The sequence below is a fragment of the Apodemus sylvaticus genome, chromosome 22 (assembly GCF_947179515.1).
Source record: "Apodemus sylvaticus chromosome 22, mApoSyl1.1, whole genome shotgun sequence".
In the NCBI taxonomy this organism is placed as follows: Eukaryota; Metazoa; Chordata; class Mammalia; order Rodentia; family Muridae; genus Apodemus; species Apodemus sylvaticus.
Window position 1 is genome coordinate 30,112,249 of NC_067493.1, and position 22,635 is coordinate 30,134,883.

Below are 22,635 nucleotides of genomic sequence, written 5' to 3' on the forward strand. Positions count from 1 at the left end.
GCTAGTTAGTCACTACAGCAGCAACTGCACATGAAAGTTACTTATATGCATCATTTTTTGGAGTAGAATGGGGGTACTTTCAGGAGCAGACATGTCTCAAAATCAATAGATGTTTAAATAATAAAATAATTTTAAATGCCATATTCTGTGGATATCTAATGCTTTTGACAACCATCCATCTAGTCACAACATATCTGAACAAGCAAACATTGCCTGTCTCCAGATACCTATTATCTATTCATTCAGGATGCATATTTCGCTTATGATCTAGACAAATGACTGATATGGCCATTTGTTTTACTGTCTGAATATTAATTTGTATTAATTATCTTTAACAGTTTATAATATTAGATATTAAAAGGACTAGGACTAAACGTTTTATTCTTAAAATGAGTTACATAAGCATAGTACCTATACAAGGATTAAAATATACGTCAATTTTGTTGTTACTAAATTAATATTGTCAATATTCAGAGATTTATATCAATGAAAACCTTAAGCCCATATCCATGTATAAAATTATGTACAAATGTAACAAAATAAAACCTCAATTCTGCATCAAAATATAAAGATGTCTACCAATGTAGTATTATGGTTATAAAATATTTTTTAGTTCAAGACTACATTCAATAATCTAATCTTATTTCTCTAATTTCATTCTGTTCAATCTCCTTACTCCTACAAAAGAAAGAAGAATTAATGTGGAAGCCGATATTTATAGAACCCTCATACTAGTGTGACACCCATTATCAAGTTAGCTCTCATGTGTGGCAATTAGGTCTCCTGTGGGAGCCCCACATTCCAAGGAAACAAGCTGGATGCTCAGAGTAACTTGAAATTCTTCCAATATTAGCTCTTGTGAGCGTAGCTTTTCTTTTTCTCTTGGATAAAAGCAGAACTGTGCCCCCACTCGACCTCTGCACATTGACCAGTAGAATATATCCTTCCTATTGCAAAATGTTTTTTTAGTAACATAAAAGCATAATTTTACAATTTGAAATTATAAGCATACGTGGATAAATATACACAAAGATTCATTTATATTATTACAAATTTAAGTTTCCTTTGTATTTTATTTTTAATTGCTAAGGATGCTCCTAATTATTATTAATAAAACACCTATATAATAGTTTATGGAAAATCAGTGTTATTTTTTTATCCCAGACTGTTGTTTTTAAGTAGCTCTATCAGCAGAGGGTCCTGCCCTGATATTATTGTGCAGACCAAGCAAGACCAAAATTCAGAAATCTCTACTTCTGTCTTGTATGTCTGCTATATTTTAGTTCAGACACTGTGTTACATCCATGTTTGTGGCTGTCATCATTTCCCAGGCAGACCTGTGCTTTAGCAGCCACACTTAATAACACCTGGGAAGGACATAGGTTGTTTGATGTTTAAACCTGCCTATGCAGGTTTGCTATGATATGCTATGTATATCATAGACTCTGCTGCCTAGAATTCCATTCAGTTTGGTAAATTTGCATTTGAATTTTGAAAGAGATTTACCTGAATCTGTATATTGTTGTTTATTTATAGGTCATTTCACAGTATTAATGCCACCAAATCTTCAGGAAGTTATTTCTATTTCCTGGTGTCTTCCATACTTTCTTTCTCCAGTGACTTAAAGTTGTTATTTTACAAGTCTTTCATGATCTTACATTAATTCCAAGACATTTGTGAAGCAACTATGAATGAAACTGGTTTTCTGACTTCTATCCTTTTTTGCCATTTTATTAAAATGTTACTGATTTTTAAACACTGACTTTATATCCTAAAACTTTGCTAAATTTCTTTGTCAATGAAAGGAGTTATCCAATGGAGTCTTTAGAGTCATTTATATATAGAAGCAAGGTCCCAAAGATAAGTATGTGTTGTGTTATATCTTTCTTCTTTTACTTACTGTTATAGCTATGATTTTCAGACCTTTAAATTTTCATAAACTCATAAGGACATTTCAATTTTATGATGATTCTTTTATTTTTTTAATTTTCTAAATTCTTTGTTTACATTCCAAAACACTTTCCCTTTTCCCAGTTCCCCCATCCACATATGTCCCATAAGCCTTCTCTACACCCATACTCCAATCACCTCCCTCCTTTTTCTCTGTCCTGGTACTCCCCTACAATGCTGGACCAGGCCTTTCCAGGATCAGGGCCCTCTCCTTATTTCTCTTTTTTAGAAATTAAAATAAGTAAATTAAATTCTACTTAATTAAAAGAAATTAAGTAGAATTTCTTTTATTTATAATGCCTGTGTAGTCTGGCTCTTACCAAAGTGTCTGTATGTATCTTTTTTTATTGGAATATTTTTATTTACATTTCAAATGATTTCCCCTTTTCTGGGTACCCACTCCCCACAAGTCCCTTAAGCCCTCTTCCCTCCCCCTGTTCCTCCATCTACCCCTTCCCACTTCCCTGTTCTGGAATTCCCCTATACTCTTGCACTGAGTCTTTCCAGAACCACGGGCCACTCCTCCATTCTTTTTGGACATCATTTAATTTGTGGATTATGTCTTGGGTATTCAAAGTTTCTAGGCTAATATCCACTTATCAGCAAGTACATACCAAGATTGATCTTTTGAGACTGGGTTACCTCCCTTAGTATGATGTTCTCCAGCTCCATCCATTTGTCTAAGAATTTCGTGAATTCATTGTTTCTAATGGCTGAATAGTACTCCATTGTGTAAATATACCACATTTTTTTGTATCCATTCCTCCATTGAAGGACACCTAGGTTCTTTCCAGCTTCTGGCTACTACAAATAGGGCTGCTATGAACATAGTGGAACATGTGTTATTATTGCATGCTGAAGAATCCTCTGGATATATGCCCAGGAGTGGTATAACAGGGTCCTAAGGAAGTGTCATGCCCAGTTTTCTGAGGAACCGCCAGACTGATTTCCAAAGTGGTTGCACCATCTTGCAATTCCACCAGCAGTGGAGGAGTGTTCCTCTTTCTCCACATCCTCGCCAACACCTGCTGTCTCCTGAGTTTTTGACCTTAGCCATTCTGACTGTTGTGAGGTGAAATCTCAGGGTTGTTATGATTTGCATTTCCCTAATGATTAATGGTGTTGAACATTTCTTAAGGTGTTTCTTAGCTCTCCGAAGTTCTTCATGTGAAAATTCTTTGTTTAGCTCTGTTCACCACTTTTTAATGGGGTTATTTGGTTCTCTGGGTTCTACTTTCTTGAGTTCTTTGTATATATTAGATATTAGCCCTCTGTCAGATTTAGGGTTGGTGAAGACCCTTTCCCAATCTGTTGGTTGATGTTTTGTCCTTTTGACAGTGTCCTTTGCCTTACAGAAACTTTGTAGTTTTATGAGGTCCCATTTGTCAATTCTTGATCTTAGCTCAAAAGCTATTGGTGTTCTATTCAGGAACTTTTCCCTGTGCCCATGTCCTCCAGAGTCTTCCCCAGTTTCTTTTCGATTAGTTTCAGTGTGTCAGGTTTTATGTGGAGGTCCTTGATCCATTTGGAGTTGAACTTAGTACAAGGTGATAGAATGGATCAATTCACATTCTTCTGCATGCTGACCTCCAATTGAACCAGCACCATTTGTTGAAAAGACTATCTTTTTTCCACTGGATGCTTTCAGCTCCTTTGTCGAAGATCAAGTGACCATGGGTGTGTTGGTTCATTTCTTGGTCTTCAATCCTATTCCATTGATCCGCTTGCCTGATATTGTACCAATACCATGCAGTTTTTATCACTATTGCTCTATAGTAAAGTTTAAAGTCTGGGATACTGAATCCCCCTGAAGTTCTTTTACTGTTGAGAATAGTTTCAGCTATCCTGGGTTTTTTGTTATTCCAGATGATTTTGAGGATTGCTCTTTCTAGCTCTATGAAGAACTGGGTTGCGATTTTTATGGGGATAGCATTGAATCTGTAGATTGCCTTTGGCAAGATGGCCATTTTAACTATATTAATCCTGCCAATGCACAAGCATGGAAGATTTTTCCATTTTATGAGAACTTCGATTTCCTTCTTCAGAGATCTGAAGTTCTTGTCATATAGGTCTTTCACTTGTTTGGTTAGAGTCACCCCAAGATACTTTATGCTGTTTGTAGGTATTGTGAAGGGAGTCATTTCCCTAATTTCTTTCTCAGTCTGCTTGTCCTTTGAATATATGAAGTCTACTGATTTTCTTGCGTTGATTTTTGTAGCCAGCCACTTTGCTGATGTTCTTCATCAGCTGTAGGAGTTCTCTAGTAGAGTTTTTAGGGTCACTTAAGTATACTATCATATCATCTGAAAATAGTGATAGTTTGACTTCTTCCTTTCCAATGTGTATCCCTTTGACTTCCTTATGTTGTCTAATTGCCCTAGCTAGGACTTCAAGAACTATATTGAAAAGATATGGAGAGAAGGGCAGCCTTGTCTAGTCCCTGAATTTAGTGGGATTGCTTCAAGTTTTTCTCCATTTAGTTTGATGTTGGCTACCGGTTTGCTGTATATTGCATTTACTATGTTTAAATATGGGCCTTGAATTCCTGTCCTTTCCAAGACTTTTAGCATGAAAGGATGCTGAATTTTGTCAAATGCTTTTTCAGCATCTAATGAAATGATCATGTGGTTTTTTTCTTTGAGTTTGTTTATGTAATGGATAGCATTTATGGATTTCATTATATTGAACCGTACCTGCAACCCTGGGATGAAGCCTACTTGATCATGGTGGATGATCGTTTTGATGTGTTCTTGGATTCGGTGGGCAAGAATTTTATTTAGTATTTTGCATCGATATTCATAAGGGAAATTGGCCTGAAATTCTCTTTCTTAGTTGGATCTTTGTGTGGGTTTGGTATAAGCATAATTGTGGTTTCATAAAACGAGTTGGGTAGTGTTCCTTCTGTTTCTATTTTGTGGAATAGTTTGAAGAGTATTGGTGTTAGGACTTCGTTGAAAATTCGTTTGATAGAATTCTGCACTAAAACCATCTGGCCCCATACTTTTTTTTGGTTGGGAGACTTTCTATGACCCCTTTTATCACTTTAGGGGTTATGGGACTGTTTATATGGTCTATTTGATCCTGTTTTATTTTGGTGTTTGATATCTGTCTAGAAAACTATCCATTTCCTCCAGATTCTCCAGATGTGTTGAGTATAGGCTTTTGTAGTAGGATCTGATGATTTTTTTAATTTCCTCAGTTTCTGTTGTTATATCTCCCTTTTCATTTCTAATTTTGTTAATTTGGATACTGTCTCTGTGCCCCTTGGTTAGTCTGGCTAAGGGCTTATCTATCTTGTTGATTTTTCCAAACAACCAGCTCCTGGTTTTGTTGATTCTTTGTATGATTCTCTTTGTTTCTACTTGATTGATTTCAGCACTGTGTTTGATGATTTCCTGTCTTCTACTCCTCCTGGGTGAATTAGTTTCTTCTTGTTCCAGGGCATTCAGGTGTGTCGTCAAGCTGCTAGTGTATGCTCTCTCTATTTTCTTTTTGGAGGCACTCAGGGCTAAGTGTTTTCCTCTTAGCACTGCTTTCGTTGTGTCCCATAGATTTGGGTATGTTGTATCTTCATTTTCATTAAATTCTAAGAAGTCTTTGATTTCTTTCTGTATTTCTTCCTTGACCAAGGTATCATTGAGTAGAGTAGTGGTCAATTTCCATGTGTATGTGGGCTTTCTGTTGATTTTGTTGCTATTGAAGACCACTTTTACTCTATACTGATATGATAGGAGGCATGGGATTAATTTGATCTTCTTATATTTATTGAGGACTGTCTTGTGACAAATTATATAATCCATTTTGGAGAAGGTTCCATGAGGTGCTAAGAAAAAGGTATAATCTTTTGCTTTAGGATGAAATGTTCTATATATATCTCTTAAATCTAATTGGTCCAAAGCTCCAATTAGTTTCACTGTGTCCCTATTTAGTTTCTGTTTTCTTGATCGGTCCATTGAGGAGAGTGGAGAGTTGAAGTCACCCACAATTATTGTGTTAGGTGCAATGTGTGCTTTGAGCTTTAATAAAGTTTCTTTTATGAATGAGAGTGCTTTTGCATTTGGAGCATAGATATTCAGGATTGAGAGTTCTTCTTGGTGTGTTTTTCCTTTGACCAGCAAGAAGTGTCCCTCAGTGTCTCTTTTGATGACTTTAGGTTGAAAGTCAATTTTATCTGATATTATAGTGGCTACTCTGGCTTGTTTCCTGAGACCATTTGGTGTAAAATCATCTTCCAGCCTTTTATTTTAAGGTAGTGTTTGTCTTTGACACTGATGTGTTTTTCCTGTATGCAGCAAAATGTAGGGTCCTATTTACGTAACCAGTCTGTTAGTCTATGTCTTTTTATAGGGGAATTGAGTCCATTGATGTTAAGAGATAGTAAAGAATAGTGATTATTACTTCCTGTCATTTTTGATGTTGTTTTTTATATTTGATTGGTTATCTTCTTTTGGGTTTGATGAAAGAAGGTTACTATCTTGCTTTTTCCAGGGTGAAGTTTCCCTCCTTGTATTGGTGTTTTCCTCCTATTATCCTTTGTAGGGCTGGGTTTGTGGATAGATATTGGGTAAACTTTGTTTTGTCATGGAATATCTTGGTTTCTCTATCTACGGTGATTGACAATTTTGCTGGATATAGTAGTTTTGGCTGGCATTTGTGTTCTCTTAGAGTCTGCATGAGATCTGCCCAGGATTTTCTAGCTTTCATAGTCTCTCATGAGAAGTCTGGTGTGATTCTGATAGATCTTCCTTTATATGTTGCTTGGCCTTTTCCTCTTACTGCCTTTAATATTCTTTCTTTGTTTAGTATATTTTGGGTTTTGATTATTATGTGAGGGGAGGTGTTTCTGTTCTGGTCCAGTCTGTTTGGAGTTCTGTAGGCTTCTTGTATATTCATGGGCTTCTCTCTCTTTAGGTTAGGGAAGTTTTCTTCCATAATTTTGTTGAAGATATTTGCTGATTCTTTAAGTTGTAAATATTCACTCGCATCTATGCCTATGATCCTTAGGTTTGGCCTTCTCATTGGGTCCTGGATTTCCTGGATGTTTTGGGTTACAAGCTTTTTGCATTTTTCATTTCTTTGACTCTTGAGTCCATGGTTTCTATGGTACCCTCAGCATCTGAGATTCTTTCTTCTATCTCTTATATTTTGTTATTGATATTTACATCTATGGCCCCTGATTTATTTCCAAGGTTTTCTATCTTCATAGTTGTCTCCCTTTGTGATTTCCTAGTTGTTTCTACTTCTGTTTTTAGATGCTGGATGGTTTTTTCAGCTCCTTCACTTGCTTGTTTGTGCTTTCCTGTAATTCTTTAAGAGATTTTTGTGTTTCCTCTTTCATGATCTCAGCCTGTTGCCTAAACTTCTACTGTATTTCTTTAAATGATTTTTGCATTTCTTCCTTATTGGCTTATATCTTTTGACCCATATTATCCTGAATTTCTTTTAATGATTTTTGTGTTTCCCTTGTAAAGGCTTCTAAGATTTGATCCATTTCCTCCCGAATTTCTCTAAGAGATTTATTTATGTCCTTCATGTGTTCCTGTAACAGCATCATGACCAGTGCTTTTACATCCAAATCTTGTTTTTCTGGTGTTTTGGGTATCCTGGACTTGCCGTTAATGGAGAATTGGGTTCAGATGCTGCCATATTGCCTTGATTTCTGTTAGTAACATTCCTACATTTGCCTTTTGCCATCTAGTTCTCATTGGTGTTAGTTGGTCTAGTCACTGGCTGGCGCTTCAACCTCCTTTGAGCCTATAAGGCTAATTCAACAACACTGGATGGCTGGGTTACCCCTGCCACAGATTGCTGATGTGCTGCCCTCCTCTTGGGTGCAGTTGGAGCCCTGGTGTGTTCTTCCCCAAGCAATGTTATGCTTGGGTTGTCTCTGTGGACTGAACCTGGTACTGCCCGTCTGCTCTGTCAGAATGCAAGGATGGCAGCAGGGATCCCTCAGGGCACTGGCCTTAAGTCTGGCTGTCCCTCAGAGGTACTGCTACTCTCCCAGTTCCTAGGTGCAGGGGGCAACCTGCAGCTCAGCTGTCTGCATCCCCTGAGGTCTTACACTCGGGATAGCTCAGTACCAGGGGTGGCCTGTCTCATCTGGCTGGGGACAAAGATGGCGATTCCACCTTCTCCACAGGCTAGAGTATCCACTTCAGGCTGGCCCTGAGAGGAACCGCTGCTCTCTCCATAATTTCAATTTTTAAATTCTACTAAACTCAAAAATCTAAAATAAAATAAAAGTATTTCAAGATGTATATGACATGTCAAAGTAATGTCAAGATGCAATATATAATTTAAACAAATTCAGGTCAACAAAAGTTATAGAAATAATTTGACAGTATTTCAGTATGTATTCTGTTAGAATTTCAGAGATTTTTATAAATACTATTCGAAGTATTCTGAAAATGAAAAATAAAAGAAAACTTCAAGGAATCTTTTTTTGTAAATGGAATATTATACTGGTGCTAAATATAGACAAACCTCATCAAAAGTGATCTATTGGTGAATCTCCTTAGTGAACATAAGCATGAATTTCTAGATAAAATATTTGAAAACCAAATTCAAGAAATATATGTACAAATCTCTGTGGTGAAAATTCTCTATAAAATGTTTGCAAGTCAAATTAAATAATACATGTAAAGGATCAATAATCAGGATTGAATCTCATGAATCTCTTTTATCTCAGAAACTTAGAAATGATATATGTATATGTATATCTTCTGTGGCATAGAAAAACTTAATAACAGAAAAACATAGTCTTTCCTTAGATACAGAAAGTCTTTAAAAATCCAACATTTCTGTAAGATAAATATTCTATAGAATCTCTAATTACAGAAGGCATGTATGTGTATGTGTATGATTAAAGCAACATAAAACAAGACCACATCTAATGTGATACAAAATGAATATACATATGCATGTACATATGTGTGTATGTACATGTATATATATACATACACATATACATGTACATGTACATGTACATATACATGGGCATGTACATATAATCAACAGCAGTACATAGATGTCAAATCTCTCCAAAGGGCATAGTCTGAGTATGATTTTCTTTCTGGTAAAGCCATCCCTGATTGTACTTTCATTTCCCACTACTGCTCTGATATCAGGCACCACTTGATAAACTGAATGAGAGAATCTCTTTTAAGGCTTTTGATTTTCTTTTTCAAAATTATTTTATCTATTTACATTCCAGTCGTTTTTCCACACTGAGTGCCCCCTCCCACAGTTCCTCGTTAACATCCCTTTTACTCCTTGCCTCCAAGAGGATGTATCCCATCCCAGGCCTTCCCATTCACTGGGCCTGAAGGCTCTCCCCCCATACCTGATCATGTACCCATTTTCCCCTCCCTGTCTCCTGGTTTCTGAAGCCAGAACAAGCAGTCCCTTGCTTTATATATGCTAGGGTCCTCAGACCAGCTTGTGTATGCTCCTGGTTGGTGGATCAGTCTCACTGGGGTCCAGGTTTGTTGAGACTGATGGCCATTCTATGGAGTCACCCTTCACTACAGCTTCTTCAATTCTTCCCCTAATTCAACCATGGTGGTCCCTGACTTCAGTCCAATGGTTAGGTTTAAGTACCTGCATCTGTCTCAGTCAGCTCCTAGTAGAGCCTCTTAGAGGACAACCATGCCAGTCTCCCATTCATGAGCACATCATAGCAGCAGTATTAGTGTCATGCCTTGGTGTCTCTTACAAGAGATGAATTGAAAGTTGGTCATTTGACAGTCTTTCCTTCACACTCTTCTCCATTTTTGTCCCTACAGTTCTTTAGATGGAAGAAATTCTGGGTCAAATATTTTGACTGTTACTTATCAATGCCATCCCACCACCACTTGATGCCCTGTCTTTCTAGGGGAGGTAGACACTTCAAGTTCCCTCTCCCCACTGTTAGGCATTTTGGTTATGGTCACCTCCAATGTGTCCTGAGAGTCTCTCACTTCCCAGGTCTCTGGTATTTTTTAGAGGGTCCCCCCTAACTTACCACCTTCCAAAACTGCATATTTCCATTGGTTCTTCTGGCTTCTCTACTTTCTCTACCACCCATACCTGATCATGTACTCCTTTTCCTCTCCCTATCTCCTATCCCACACAGATATAACATCTAGTTTTAAGAAAACCAATCCACATGAAAAAGCTACGCACTGGTGCTCTCACTGGCCCCCATGATTCCCTCTCACCCAGCTACTCCCAAGCCATTCCAATCATCCCAGGTCATTCACCATCTATGGCTAGTCTACAGAAAGCCAGCTATCACTCGCACAAATACCCTTGGCTTCATAAAATGATAATACTAGAGACTTGTAAACACCTGCCAGCTTTATAAAAGTAAACCTCCAACTCCAAAATGCCAACACAAAGAAAACAAAACTCAATTGATATGAACATGATCTGCACACCTGGATTGAGCAAATGTACCTTACACTGCTTATTGCCTATTTATGAAATACCTGGCTTCTTGTGTCTTCTCCTGTTGTGGAAATATTTCAAAAATAGAACCGTCATGTTCCCATACTTGTGTGTCTGCCCTACCCTGTTTTTATCTCGAGAAGACTCTGACTCAGAGCTCCAAAATCTCTCCACATAGCTCATTAAGTTCCCACAAGCAAGTTGCTGCTATGCCAATCCTGTGTTTTAAATCCACCATGGCCTTTATGGTGTACTTCTGCCAAATGCAAGCTTTGCTGCCCTACGTTTCTCTCTTGAACCCAGACAAGATACCGCAAGAAGGAAAACACAACACAAACTTAGTTGAGAAACAATGGTAACTCAGTCTCTGGGTGCAACAATTAAAACCTAGTCATATACACTTTATTAAAATCTAATCCCCCAACTGGCGACTTCTTGTGGATCTGTCATGATACTGGGAAATTCTAGAAGATATGTCTTACCAATATGCTGTACCCATTCCAAAAGGACCTAACTCTCCTGCTTCCTCTCTTCCTCCATCCAACCCGAATGACCCACTTACTCACACAGTGATTGGATCCTTTATTCACCAGGGGATTGGATCACAAGAACAGCACCGAGCCCATCTACATCTCCAGAACACGTGGGTGAACTCTATCTTCTTCTCTTTCTGGTTCCATATTGTTTCCTTCTCCATATCATGTCATTTCAACTGACCTGTTTTTAATCACCCCTCTCTAAAGCTTTCAGCTCCATGCCCTCATTTCACTCTCCAATCACAGGATCTAGCCTCATCTGACTAATTAAGATTTCACCTGAGTACATGCACCCATTTTGAGGAAGCAGAAAAAGCAGATAGCAATCCATAACACTCAGATCCCTCACTCCCTCAGCCTCCCATGATTATTTTCTATCCCATTCTAAGTGGGATTGAAGCACCCTCACCAGGGCCTTTCTACTTGTTAAACTCCTTACAATCTGAGTTGTATAGTGAGTATTCTGTACTTTTTGGTTAATATCCACTTATCAGTGAGTACACACCATGTATGTACTTTTGTGTCTGAGTTACCTAACTCAGGATGGTATTTTCTAGATCTTTCTATTTGCCTACAGAATTCATGATGGCCTCAAATTTTGTAGCTGAATAATTGTCCAATATATAAATGTGCCACCTTTTCTGAATGCATTCTTTGATTAAGACACATCTGCATTGTTTCCAGCTGTTTGCTATTATAAAAAAGGCTGCTCCAAAAATAGTGGAGCACATGTCCTTGTGATGTGGTAGACCATCATTTGGGTATATGCCCAGGAATGGTATAGCTGGGTATTTAAGTAGATCTATCTCCAGTATTCTGAGAAACCTCCAGATTTATTTCCAATGTGGCAGTACCAGTTTACACTCCCACCAGCAACAGGAGGAATGACAGCATGTGCTGCCATTTGAATTTTTAGTCATTACCCACTCCAATATGAATGACTATGATTGACTGACAATATGAATGAGTGGGGTGGAATCTAAGGATCATTTTGACATACACTTCTCTGATATCTAAAGAATTTAAATATTTCTTTAAATGCTCCTCATCTATTTGCGACTTTTCTATTGTGAGTTTCCTGTTTAGCTCCATACCCCATTGAATGAATTAGTTTTTATTTTGTTTCTATTTTGTGGAATAGTTTGAGGAATGTTGGTATTATCTCTTCTTTGAAAATGTGGTGGTATTCTACATTAAAATCATCTGGCCCTGGGCTTTATTGGGATTGGGAGGTATTTTATAACTTTTTCAATTTCCCTAGCAGTTATGAGAATGGTTAGGTTGTTTGTGTGATATTTATTTAACTTTGGTGTATGGTATTTGTCTAGAAATCATCTCTTTCTTCTAGATTTTCCAGTTTATTGTGTACAGGCCTCTGTACTAGGATAGGATGAATCTTTTTTAATTTTGTCAGTTCTGTAGTTATGTGTCTGTTTTCATTTCTGATTTTGGCAATTTGGTTACTGTCTCTGTGACCCTTATCTTGTGTGACTAAAGGTTTATCTATCTTGTCGACTGGCTCACAGAAGCAGCTCCTAGTTCTGTTGATTCTTTGTATCATTCTCTTTGTTTCCATCTAGTTGATTTCCATGCTGAATTTGATTAATTTCTGCCAATTTGAGTATGTTAGCTTGTTTCTGTTCTAGCGATTTCAGGTGTACTGTTAACTTACTTGTATAAGGCCACTCCAATCTCTTTATGAAGGCACTGAATGCTATAAACTTTCCTCTTAATCACACTTTCTCATCTCACACCTTAAGTTTACATTTGCTTCACATCTGATTGTGGATATGCTCAAAATTCCAGTTCTTTCCTATTCTACTTTTTGCAGATTTTCAGTATGTGGTACATTGTCATCTTGCTTATCATTATGCATAGAGATTATTATCGACCCTTCTCTGATAAGTACAATGTATAGTATTTTTACATTTATTCGAGTATCATTTTACTATTTACTCTCATAGAACAGTGCCCTAAACATGATTAATATTTTCTCAAAATTATACAGAGAGGTGGTTTTGACTATGCCATCTTCCTAACATGATCCACTATACCTGTTATGTCTAATCTTATTTTAGCTCTCTCTGACCTGGAGATTGTGGCCCAATCAATAACATTTGTTTTGGCTGGCCATAATACCACAAGCAATGTTCTTTCCTTTATTATGTATGCACTGGCCACTCATCCTGATGTCCAGAAGAAACTTCAGCATGAAATTGATGCAGTTCTGCCCAATAAGGTAAGTAGATAGCATCTGAAAACCAGAAAAGATCAAACCTCAACAAGAAACATTTCTTCCACACATATATTGAAAATGATAATAAATATCATAAACATTGATTCTTGTAAAAATCAATAGTGAAAATCTAAGTGCAGAAGAGAAATGAGAGGTGGAAGTCAATAGTGTACAAGGAGAAAATTAATCATTGTACATTTTAATGATCCTCTAATATCTATTATTTCTTGCCAAAATGACACACTCTAAATGCATGAACAAAATATCTACTCTTAAAGTATAATCATTTAACTTTTAAATTTGTACTTAATGCATATAACTGCTTTGCCTGAATGCATATTTACCATCATGTGCATGCCTAGAGTCCGAGGTGACTAAAATGGTAAAAGCAGATGCCCCCAAACTAGATTTACAGTAATTGTGATCCACTATTTTGGTACTAGAAAGCCACTCTTTGTCCTTTGCATGAAAAAACAGTGCCCTTCATTGCTTAGGCATCCCTCTAGAATCACAGTGACCTGGTAGCTGCATTACTACTGTGCATGCTTTGGCGTGGATATCAGCAATGAAATCTTACCTTTTTTAAAAAAAAAAGACATTTATTATATTTTTCAAAAACAAATAGCCTCAGAAGATGCTACTATGAAAATTAAATAAAAACCTAGCTCAGAGACCACGGAGCAGTAAATATCTGAAGACATAAAACAATCTACCACATATTCCTTTTTCTTTTTTTGTCTGTTTTTAGATTGACAATAGATTCTTCTCTCATATTATGCATTCTTAACACAGTTTCTCCTTCATCTACTCCTCACAACCCCACCACCTTCCCTTCCTCTCCTTCAGATTCATTCTCTCTCTCTCTCTCTCTCTCTCTCTCTCTCTCTCTCTCTCTCTCTCTCTCTCTCTCTCTCTCTCTCTCTCTCTCTGCTTTCAGGAACTATCAAGTCTCTAAGAGATAAGAACCCAATGTGACAGAACAGGATACAATAGCACAATACAAAAGCCAGCCATTGTGCATTTTCTTATCTAAGCTGAGCAGCAATTCTGCCCATAACTCCTTTCTCCAATCACATGATTATATATGCACATGAAAATTATGGTAGCTTTCAACATAATCTTTTGACCTCCTCATTGTGGTAGCTCCAGTGTCACATGCAGCAACATATCACATAAGCTGTCTTCACATCTCTACCCAAAACTGACTGCAATGGAGTATGATATATCTGAAATATGAGACTGTCTAGTTATCAGTTAGAAGTACACAAAGCATCATCAAGTTTCATACTCACCTTCTCTTCTTGCTTCATTCTGTCTTGTGGTAAATACCATGACCAAAACCACCTATGTTGAGGAAACCACTCATTTCAGCTTACACTTTTTTTTTAATTTTTTTATTCGATATAATTTATTTACATTTCAAATGATTTCCCCTTTTCTAGCCCCCCCCACTCCCCGATAGTCCCGTAAGCCCCCTTCTCTTCCCCTGTCCTCCCTCCCACCCCTTCCCACTTCCCCGTTCTGGTTTTGCCGAATACTGTTTCACTGAGTCTTTCCAGAACCAGGGGCCACTCCTCCTTTCTTCTTGTATCTCATTTGATGTGTGGATTATGTTTTGGGTATTCCAGTTTTCTAGGTTAATAACCACTTATTAGTGAGTGCATACCATGATTCACCTTTTGAGTCTGGGTTACCTCACTTAGTATGATGTTCTCTAGCTCCATCCATTTGCCTAAGAATTTCATGAATTCATTGTTTCTAATGGTTGAATAGTACTCCATTGTGTAGATATACCACATTTTTTGCATCCACTCTTCTGTTGAGGGATACCTGGGTTCTTTCCAGCATCTGGCAATTATAAATAGGGCTGCTATGAACATAGTAGAGCATGTATCCTTATTACATGGTGGGGAATCCTCTGGGTATATGCCCAGGAGTGGTATAGCAGGATCTTCTGGAAGTGAGGTGCCCAGTTTTCGGAGGAACTGCCAGACTGATTTCCAGAGTGGTTGTGCCAATTTGCAACCCCACCAGCAGTGGAGGAGTGTTCCTCTTTCTCCACACCCTCTCCAACACCTGCTGTCTCCTGAATTTTTAATCTTAGCCATTCTGACTGGTGTACACTTTTTGATGACAATCTTTCACTGAGGAGAGAAAAGGCAGGGACTCAAGACAAGAACTTGTAGTCAGGAGTGCTTGCAACTCCACATAGCATTTCTTGTGACAAAGGCACTTACTCAAAGCTAAATAAGCACAGCAGGGATCATGTATGATGCTAATTGCTGGTTAACACACTCACTGAATGATCATTATATAGCTGTTTGCATATACCCCAATATGATATTCTAATGAAATAATGCTACTTACAGTTGCTTGGACCCAGACACATCGATCAAGAGAGTCAGGAAAACAAACCTGCAGTACATATCCACAAACCTATCTAATCTACTAATCCTTAATCTCTCCATTAACACATCCTTTTTAGCCAAATCTAGGCTGTGAGATGTTGAAACATAAAGATTTGTTAGAACACTATATGAAGCAAGAAGAGGAAGACTGTTTCAGCAACTCTGCATGGAGTTGAACAGAAATTTCAGTAGAATATAAATTTTGCCCATCTGCTCCAACAAATGTGACCTCATAAAACTACAAATTTCTGGAAGGCAAAGGACACTGTCAAAAGGACAAAATGGCAACCAACAAATTGGGAAAGGATCTTCACCAACCCTAAATCTGACAGAGGGCTAATATCCTATATATACAAAGAATTCAAGAAGTTAGACCCCAGAAAACCAAATAACCCTATTTAAAATATGGGGTACGGAGCTAAACAAAGAAATTTTACCTGAAGAACTTTAGATGACTGAGAAGCCCCTTAACAAATGTTCAACATCATTAATTATTAGGGAAATGCAAATCAAAACAACACTGAGATTTCACCTCACACCAGTCAGAATGGCTAAGCTTAAAAACTCAGGAGACAGCAGGTGTTGGCCAGGATGTAGAGAAAGAGGAACACTACTCCACTTCTGGTGGGATTGCAAGATGGTACAACCACTATGGAAATTCCGGAAGACCCTGTTATACCACTCCTGGGCATATATCCAGAGGATTCTCCAGCATGTAATAAGGACACATGCTCAACTATGTTCATAACAGCCTTATTTATAATAGCCAGAAGCTAGAAAAACCCAGATATCCCTCAATGGAGGAATGGATACAGAAAATGTGGTATATTTACACAATGTAATATTACTCAGCAATTAAAATCAATTAATTCATGTTATTCTTAGGCACATGGTTGGAACTGGAAAATATCATCCTAAGTGAGGTAACCAAATCACAAAAGAATACACATGGAATGCAATCACTGATAAGTGGATATTAATTAGCGCAGAAGCTCTGAATTCTCAAGACACAATTAGCATATCAAATGATTCCCAAGAAGAAGAAGGAAGGAGAGGGCCCTGGTTCTGAAATTACTTGATTGAGCACTGTAGGACAGTACCAGAACAGAGAAATGGGAGGGGTGATTGGAAAATGGGCAGAGGGAAGAGGACGTATGAGAACGATGTGGAGGGAGGAAATGGGAAAGGGGAATGCATTCGGAATGTAAACAAAGAATATAGAAAATTAAAAAAAAACAAGAAAGAATATGAATTTTACAGTCAATTATTGTCCACTTTTACCTTATTTTACCATGGTGAATTTCAAACAGAAAAGATCCTGCTGAAGTTATTTCACTATAATGTCATATGTTACTCTAGTTTAATATGGCATTAATCATCATACCCATAGTAATATTAAACTTAATAATAGGTTTTACACACAATGTGTTCCCATTAGAAAGGCTTGATTCAGATGTTTCAAAGAGATTTGATACTGTCTGCATTAAATTTCCTTAGTCTGCATTAATGACCTCTCTAAAAAAGTTATGATGACCTTGATAGATAATTTATTTTCAGCAAGATTGGTATAATATGATAATCACTATTACTGAAAAGAAGAGCGGTATGAAGAGAAACTGATAACTTGAGGTCTAAGAAGTTTATCTGAATATAATCACTTATATAATCCCTTCAACATGCATTTCAAAGGCACTTTATCTGGTCAAAACACATGACTTTTGTGAATATGTCATATCAACATTCAATTCACTCTTTAATATGTGTTGAATGAGGAGTTTCTAAACTTAGAAGTGCTGTATATACTGATATGAAAGTTAATTACAGATCCCAAATCATCAAATATTTTATTTCTCTTCCCAGGCGCCTGCCACTTATAATTGCCTGGTAGACTTAGAATATCTGGACATGGTAATAAGTGAAACTCTGAGATTATATCCAGTTGGTGTCAGAAATTCCAGACTCAGTAAGAAAGATGCTGAAATCAATGGTGTGTTCATTCCTCAAAATACAAAAGTAGTTGTACCTGTCTTTGTTCTTCACCGAGATCCCAAATACTGGCCAGAGCCTGAGAAATTCTGTCCTGAAAGGTATGATGTCTCTGTGAATGGATACACAAACAGAATAATAATTCTTTAAGCAAATCTCTTATAGTAATCACACAGATGGAAATTTATATTATCTTAAACATATGTTTGAATTTGCATTGTTCTTACTACAAAGAGATAATTATTATTTTAAAAAGCTAAAAGGACTTTAGCTTAACAAAAATGATATTTCTAAATGGTGAAATTTTGTTTTAGAGTCTTAAAACCTTCATACAGATTTCTTTAATAGAGTGATATCATTGTATACATTTCTAAGTATGGGTGGGTATTTTAAAATCAGTAAAACCACAAGTTTATGCAGTTTTTATAAAATTCTGGTTACTTTCTATAGTTTATCAACACTATTTTTGAGGCATTCTTGTATGATGTATGCATGTATGTGTGTTAGCACTTGTCAGAGAGAGCAAGCACAATTACAATGATTATGAAACTAATGTTTTATTAAAGTCATTCTGTTTATGTTTCTTTGAAGTTTTCCTTTATGCTAGAAGAAATATTTAGACACATGCCGAAATATGGGAATCATGTCTAAAATATGGGAACCCATTGAGTTACACATGTGTGCATTTAGAAGTTGCAGAAAGTTAGCCTTTTAGTAATGTTGGAAAGAGTGGGGTGTTAAAGTCTCCCTCCTCTATTGTTTGGTGTTTGTCTGTTTTGAGTTTTAGCAAAGTTATATATGGATGCTCTTGCATTTGTGGCATACATGTTCAGAATTGAGAATTTCTCTTTGTGGATTTTCCCCTCGATGAATATGAAGTGTCCTTCTTCATTAAACTTTTTTAACTTTTGGTTAAAAGTCCATTTTCTTGGATATTATGATGACAATACCAGTTTTTTTTCTTGGGACCATTTGCCAGTCTTTTAAAATGAGGTACTGTCTGTCTTTGTTATTGAGATTTATTTCTTTTATTCACCAAAATCCTGGATCCTGTGTGTATATCCATTCAGTTAGCTTATGTTTTTTATAGGTGAGTCAATTAATATTGAAAATATTAAAGACAGAACATGATTAGTTCCTGTTATCCATTATTTTTATACATGGCATTAGGGCATGTGGTTCACTCATTTGTTGTTATAAGATGATTAATACTTTGTCTTTTCTTTAGTAAAGGTACCTTCCATGTGTTGGGGTTTTCCTTCTGGGATTCTCTATAGGGTTGGATTGGTAGATACATTGCTTATGGTCCTCCACTTGTCTTTTGCTATCTGGATATCCCTGATGTTTGTGGGTCTGGATGGCTGTCTGGATTCTGCCTCTTTTGTCCATTGGTTGCATAAGATCTCCTAGTAGACCTGCAGCCTTAGCTGTAGCAAACCACCTGTGGGACCTTCCTACTGGGAAATTTTCACAGGGGCAGAGAAGCTTCTGATCTGTTACCCTGGCTTCAGTAGATTTCCTAGGAGGCCTTTAGGGTCTTGGGTCTTCAATGGAGCTGTCAAGCTGCTGTCCAACTGCTCTGAGTGCAGCTGGTCCTCAACTGTTCTGAGTGCAGTGGATCCTCCAGTGATCTGAGTGCAGTGGGTCCTCAATTGCTCTGAGTTCAGTGGGACCTTCTATTCTGAGTGTAGGAGGTCCTAAGCTGCTCTGAGTGCAGCTGGTACTTTCAGATGGGTTAGGATATGAGGTCTTTAATGGAGCACCCAAGCTAACACTCTGCCCCAGAAGAAAGGGCCAGGCAGAAGAGGCAAAGTGGACCGGAGGGAGATTTTGAGATTTTATTTTAGGTATAACATTTTTTCTTACACTTCTCACACCCAAAAGTTACTGTATATCTCTACCCACACGTTTTCAAGTTCAATGATTTTTTGCATAAATCAATATTGCTTGTATATAAGTGTATGGCTATACATATAAATTCATGAAAGAAATCTGCTCAGTCCATATAATGCTACTTATGTGAAAAATATTTTTGAGGTAGTAGTAGCTGAGTCAGGAGTCAAATAATTTAGGCATGTACTGTTCTCTCATTTTTCATAAAGTTTTTGATGCCTAAGATCTTGTAATATTAGTCCTGCCTCTGGCAAAGGCAGGTTACACATAGTACACATTAGAAGAGTAAAATAGAGTTGACTGATTCCTGTTTCCTGTGTAGGTGAAATCTATATACCAACCAATCACACACCCTGTAGCTTAGTGGTATTAAACAGATGTCATTTATTGAACACATTGATCTCATAATAAATCAACACTACCTCTATTACAATAGTGAATAAACTGAATTCCTGTATATGACTCTGTCTGAGGGCTATAACTGAAACCTACAAATATATCAGTCTTGTGTGCTTCTGGTTTTATTATTTATGCTCTTGCTTAATTTTGACACCAGGTTCAGCAAGGAGAATAAGGACAGAATCAATCCTTATGTATACATGCCTTTTGGAAATGGTCCGAGAAACTGCATTGGCATGAGGTTTGCTCTCATTAACATGAAGCTTGCTGTTGTCAAAATCTTGCAGAACTTTTCTGTGCAGCCTTGTGTGGAAACACAGGTGAGGCAGAATGTATTCTTTTTTGACGTAATTTTATTTTTTATTCACATGCATTTTCATAAACTTGGGAATATGTATCCCATAGATAGATAGATAGATAGACAGATAGATAGATAGATAGATAGATAGACAGATAGGTGACAGACATACATATATAAATATATGTACATATGTATATACATATGTACAAAAATATACATACATACATATATACATATTTACACATAAACACATGTACACATATATACATATACACATATACATATATATGTATATATATACATATATACATATACACATAAACATACACATATACATAGATACATATATATATACATAGATACATAGATACTTAGATGCATAGATACATAGATACATACACATACACATACACATACACATACATATCATATACATATATATATACATGTACATATACATATATATACATATACATATTTTTAAGGCAGTTATTCTGTGTTTAAGTGTAAGTTATAAGATGACAAATAGTTAATGAAAGTATCCCTTATATGGCTATAGATAATATCATTGAAAATAGGTGGTTTTTCCTTCATTACAAGTATATTTGTATTTTACACTGTAATTGACTATGTTAGAATATTTTCATAATTATGTACACTATATACGTGACCAACTCCTTTCTGTTCTTTCATAAAGCACATCTCAACCATAGCCTCCACTCACTCCTCTCTTTCTAGTTCTGCTTTCTCACTCTACCAGATCCAATGCTGATTCATTTGCCTTCATAAAAGAACAGATCTCCCAGGGATAGCAACAAAACACAGCATACAAAGATGCAATAGATTATATATAAACAGTTCTTGATGATGTAACTCAGTATGAGGAAATGGATCCCACAAGAAGGCCAAAGACTCATAGACACACATACACACATTGTTAAAAGTCACACAAAAACTCCAATCTACACAAAAAATGACATGTATGCAGAGGGCCACTGCAGTCTCTGTGAGCTCCCATGAGCTCTGCTTTGTTCAGTGGGCCATGTTCTCCTGAATTCCTTGACCCATATGGCTGCTGCAAGTATGGAAAAGATATTAGCGTGTGTTTCATGTTAACTCTGTATGAAAATGTATGTGTGTATCTGTCTATAGTTCCTGAAAGGCACTGTCCGCTTGAAGTCAGCCATCTGGTCTTACAGAACCTCAACCCCATTCTGTGTAAAGTTTAAAGCAAGTTGTCCCATTTAGAAACATGCTTGAAATGTCTCAGAGGAAGAACTAAAGAATATATTGTCATTAACTTAATTGAAGACATGCCCAGCAAGTTTAATTTCATGAGTTTTATAACAAATATGTCTCAAAATATGTCTGTTGTAGTCCACCCCTGTCCCACAAACCAACAAGAATGTCATTTTAAAATTAATTAAAATAACTGTAATTTTTCTTTTAGCACCATCTTGGAATTTCAAAATAGATACAGGGGACTAATACCTTAATAGTTCTCAAGGTCCCATCCTATATTATGAACCCACATGTATCAGATGGGATAGGTAAACGTATGGTTGGGAAGCAGAGTCTGACAACAGTGCTCACTATGTACAAACCTGACTCATGGTTGTCTTTCCAGTTTTACTAAATGGAAATTAACTTTATATCATATTTTTAAAATGTATACTTTTTGTCCTAAAACGTGCTTTACCAAGTTCAAACTTCTAATTTTCATTTAAAATTTACCTCCAATAAGAAGATACACTGCTACAATTTTTCCCTAGGCCTATTACAGGATAAGTAATTAATTTGTATGTGAAAGGATAAATAGACCGAATCATATTTTCTTTTTTCCATTTTAATATCATTACTTTAATCTTATCCATATAAAGTAATACTGAATCATATTTTCATATTCTATATAAGCAATTCAGGATGTTCAATACTGAAGTGATATTTAATCACTTATATAGATTTTGTTAAAACAGGAAGAAGGTCTGTGTGGTTCACCAGGGTTTTGAACATACTATGTACCTCAGGAAGACTTAACTTTATATTCCTCCTCTCTCTTACTTCTGAATATTAGGGTCACAGACATGCAACAACATAGGAAGAAGTCACTATTGGTCATAATAAATTATTTCTAGAAAACTGTGAAATTTGATAATTCATTTAATTTACCAATGTGTTTCTTCAATTATTTCAGATTCCCATGAAATTAAGTAAGGAAGCGATTCTTTCTTCAGAAAAGCCTATTGTGCTGAAAGTTACATCAAGAGATGGAACCATAAATGAAGGATGATTTTGTTCCCAAGTTCTGATATGTTCTTTAAAAAATGAATGGAAAATACCTGAGATTTTAACTTACCCTAGAAGAAAATTTAGATGACTATGGCTTTAACCTTCTACACTTTATTTGAATATTCCTTTGTCAATCATTTTTGTCTTAATAGATGCTTGATTGTTATGTGTGAAAGGAAAATTATTGTTCAGTAATGTCCATGTTCT

At 36.6% G+C, this 22,635-nt stretch overlaps 1 protein-coding gene across 1 annotated transcript in view; it reads left to right on the forward strand.

Annotated features, from left to right (window-relative positions):
* LOC127672485 (cytochrome P450 3A13-like) overlaps nt 1-22,429 on the forward strand; it is a 97,056-nt gene extending 74,627 nt beyond the window's left edge. Inside the window, exons 10-13 of the mRNA XM_052167628.1 lie at nt 12,995-13,155; nt 17,421-17,647; nt 19,996-20,158; nt 22,334-22,429. Of these exons, the coding sequence (XP_052023588.1) occupies nt 12,995-13,155; nt 17,421-17,647; nt 19,996-20,158; nt 22,334-22,429 (647 nt within the window). The remainder of the gene's footprint in view (nt 1-12,994; nt 13,156-17,420; nt 17,648-19,995; nt 20,159-22,333) is intronic.
* Nucleotides 22,430-22,635: the final 206 nt, after the last annotated feature.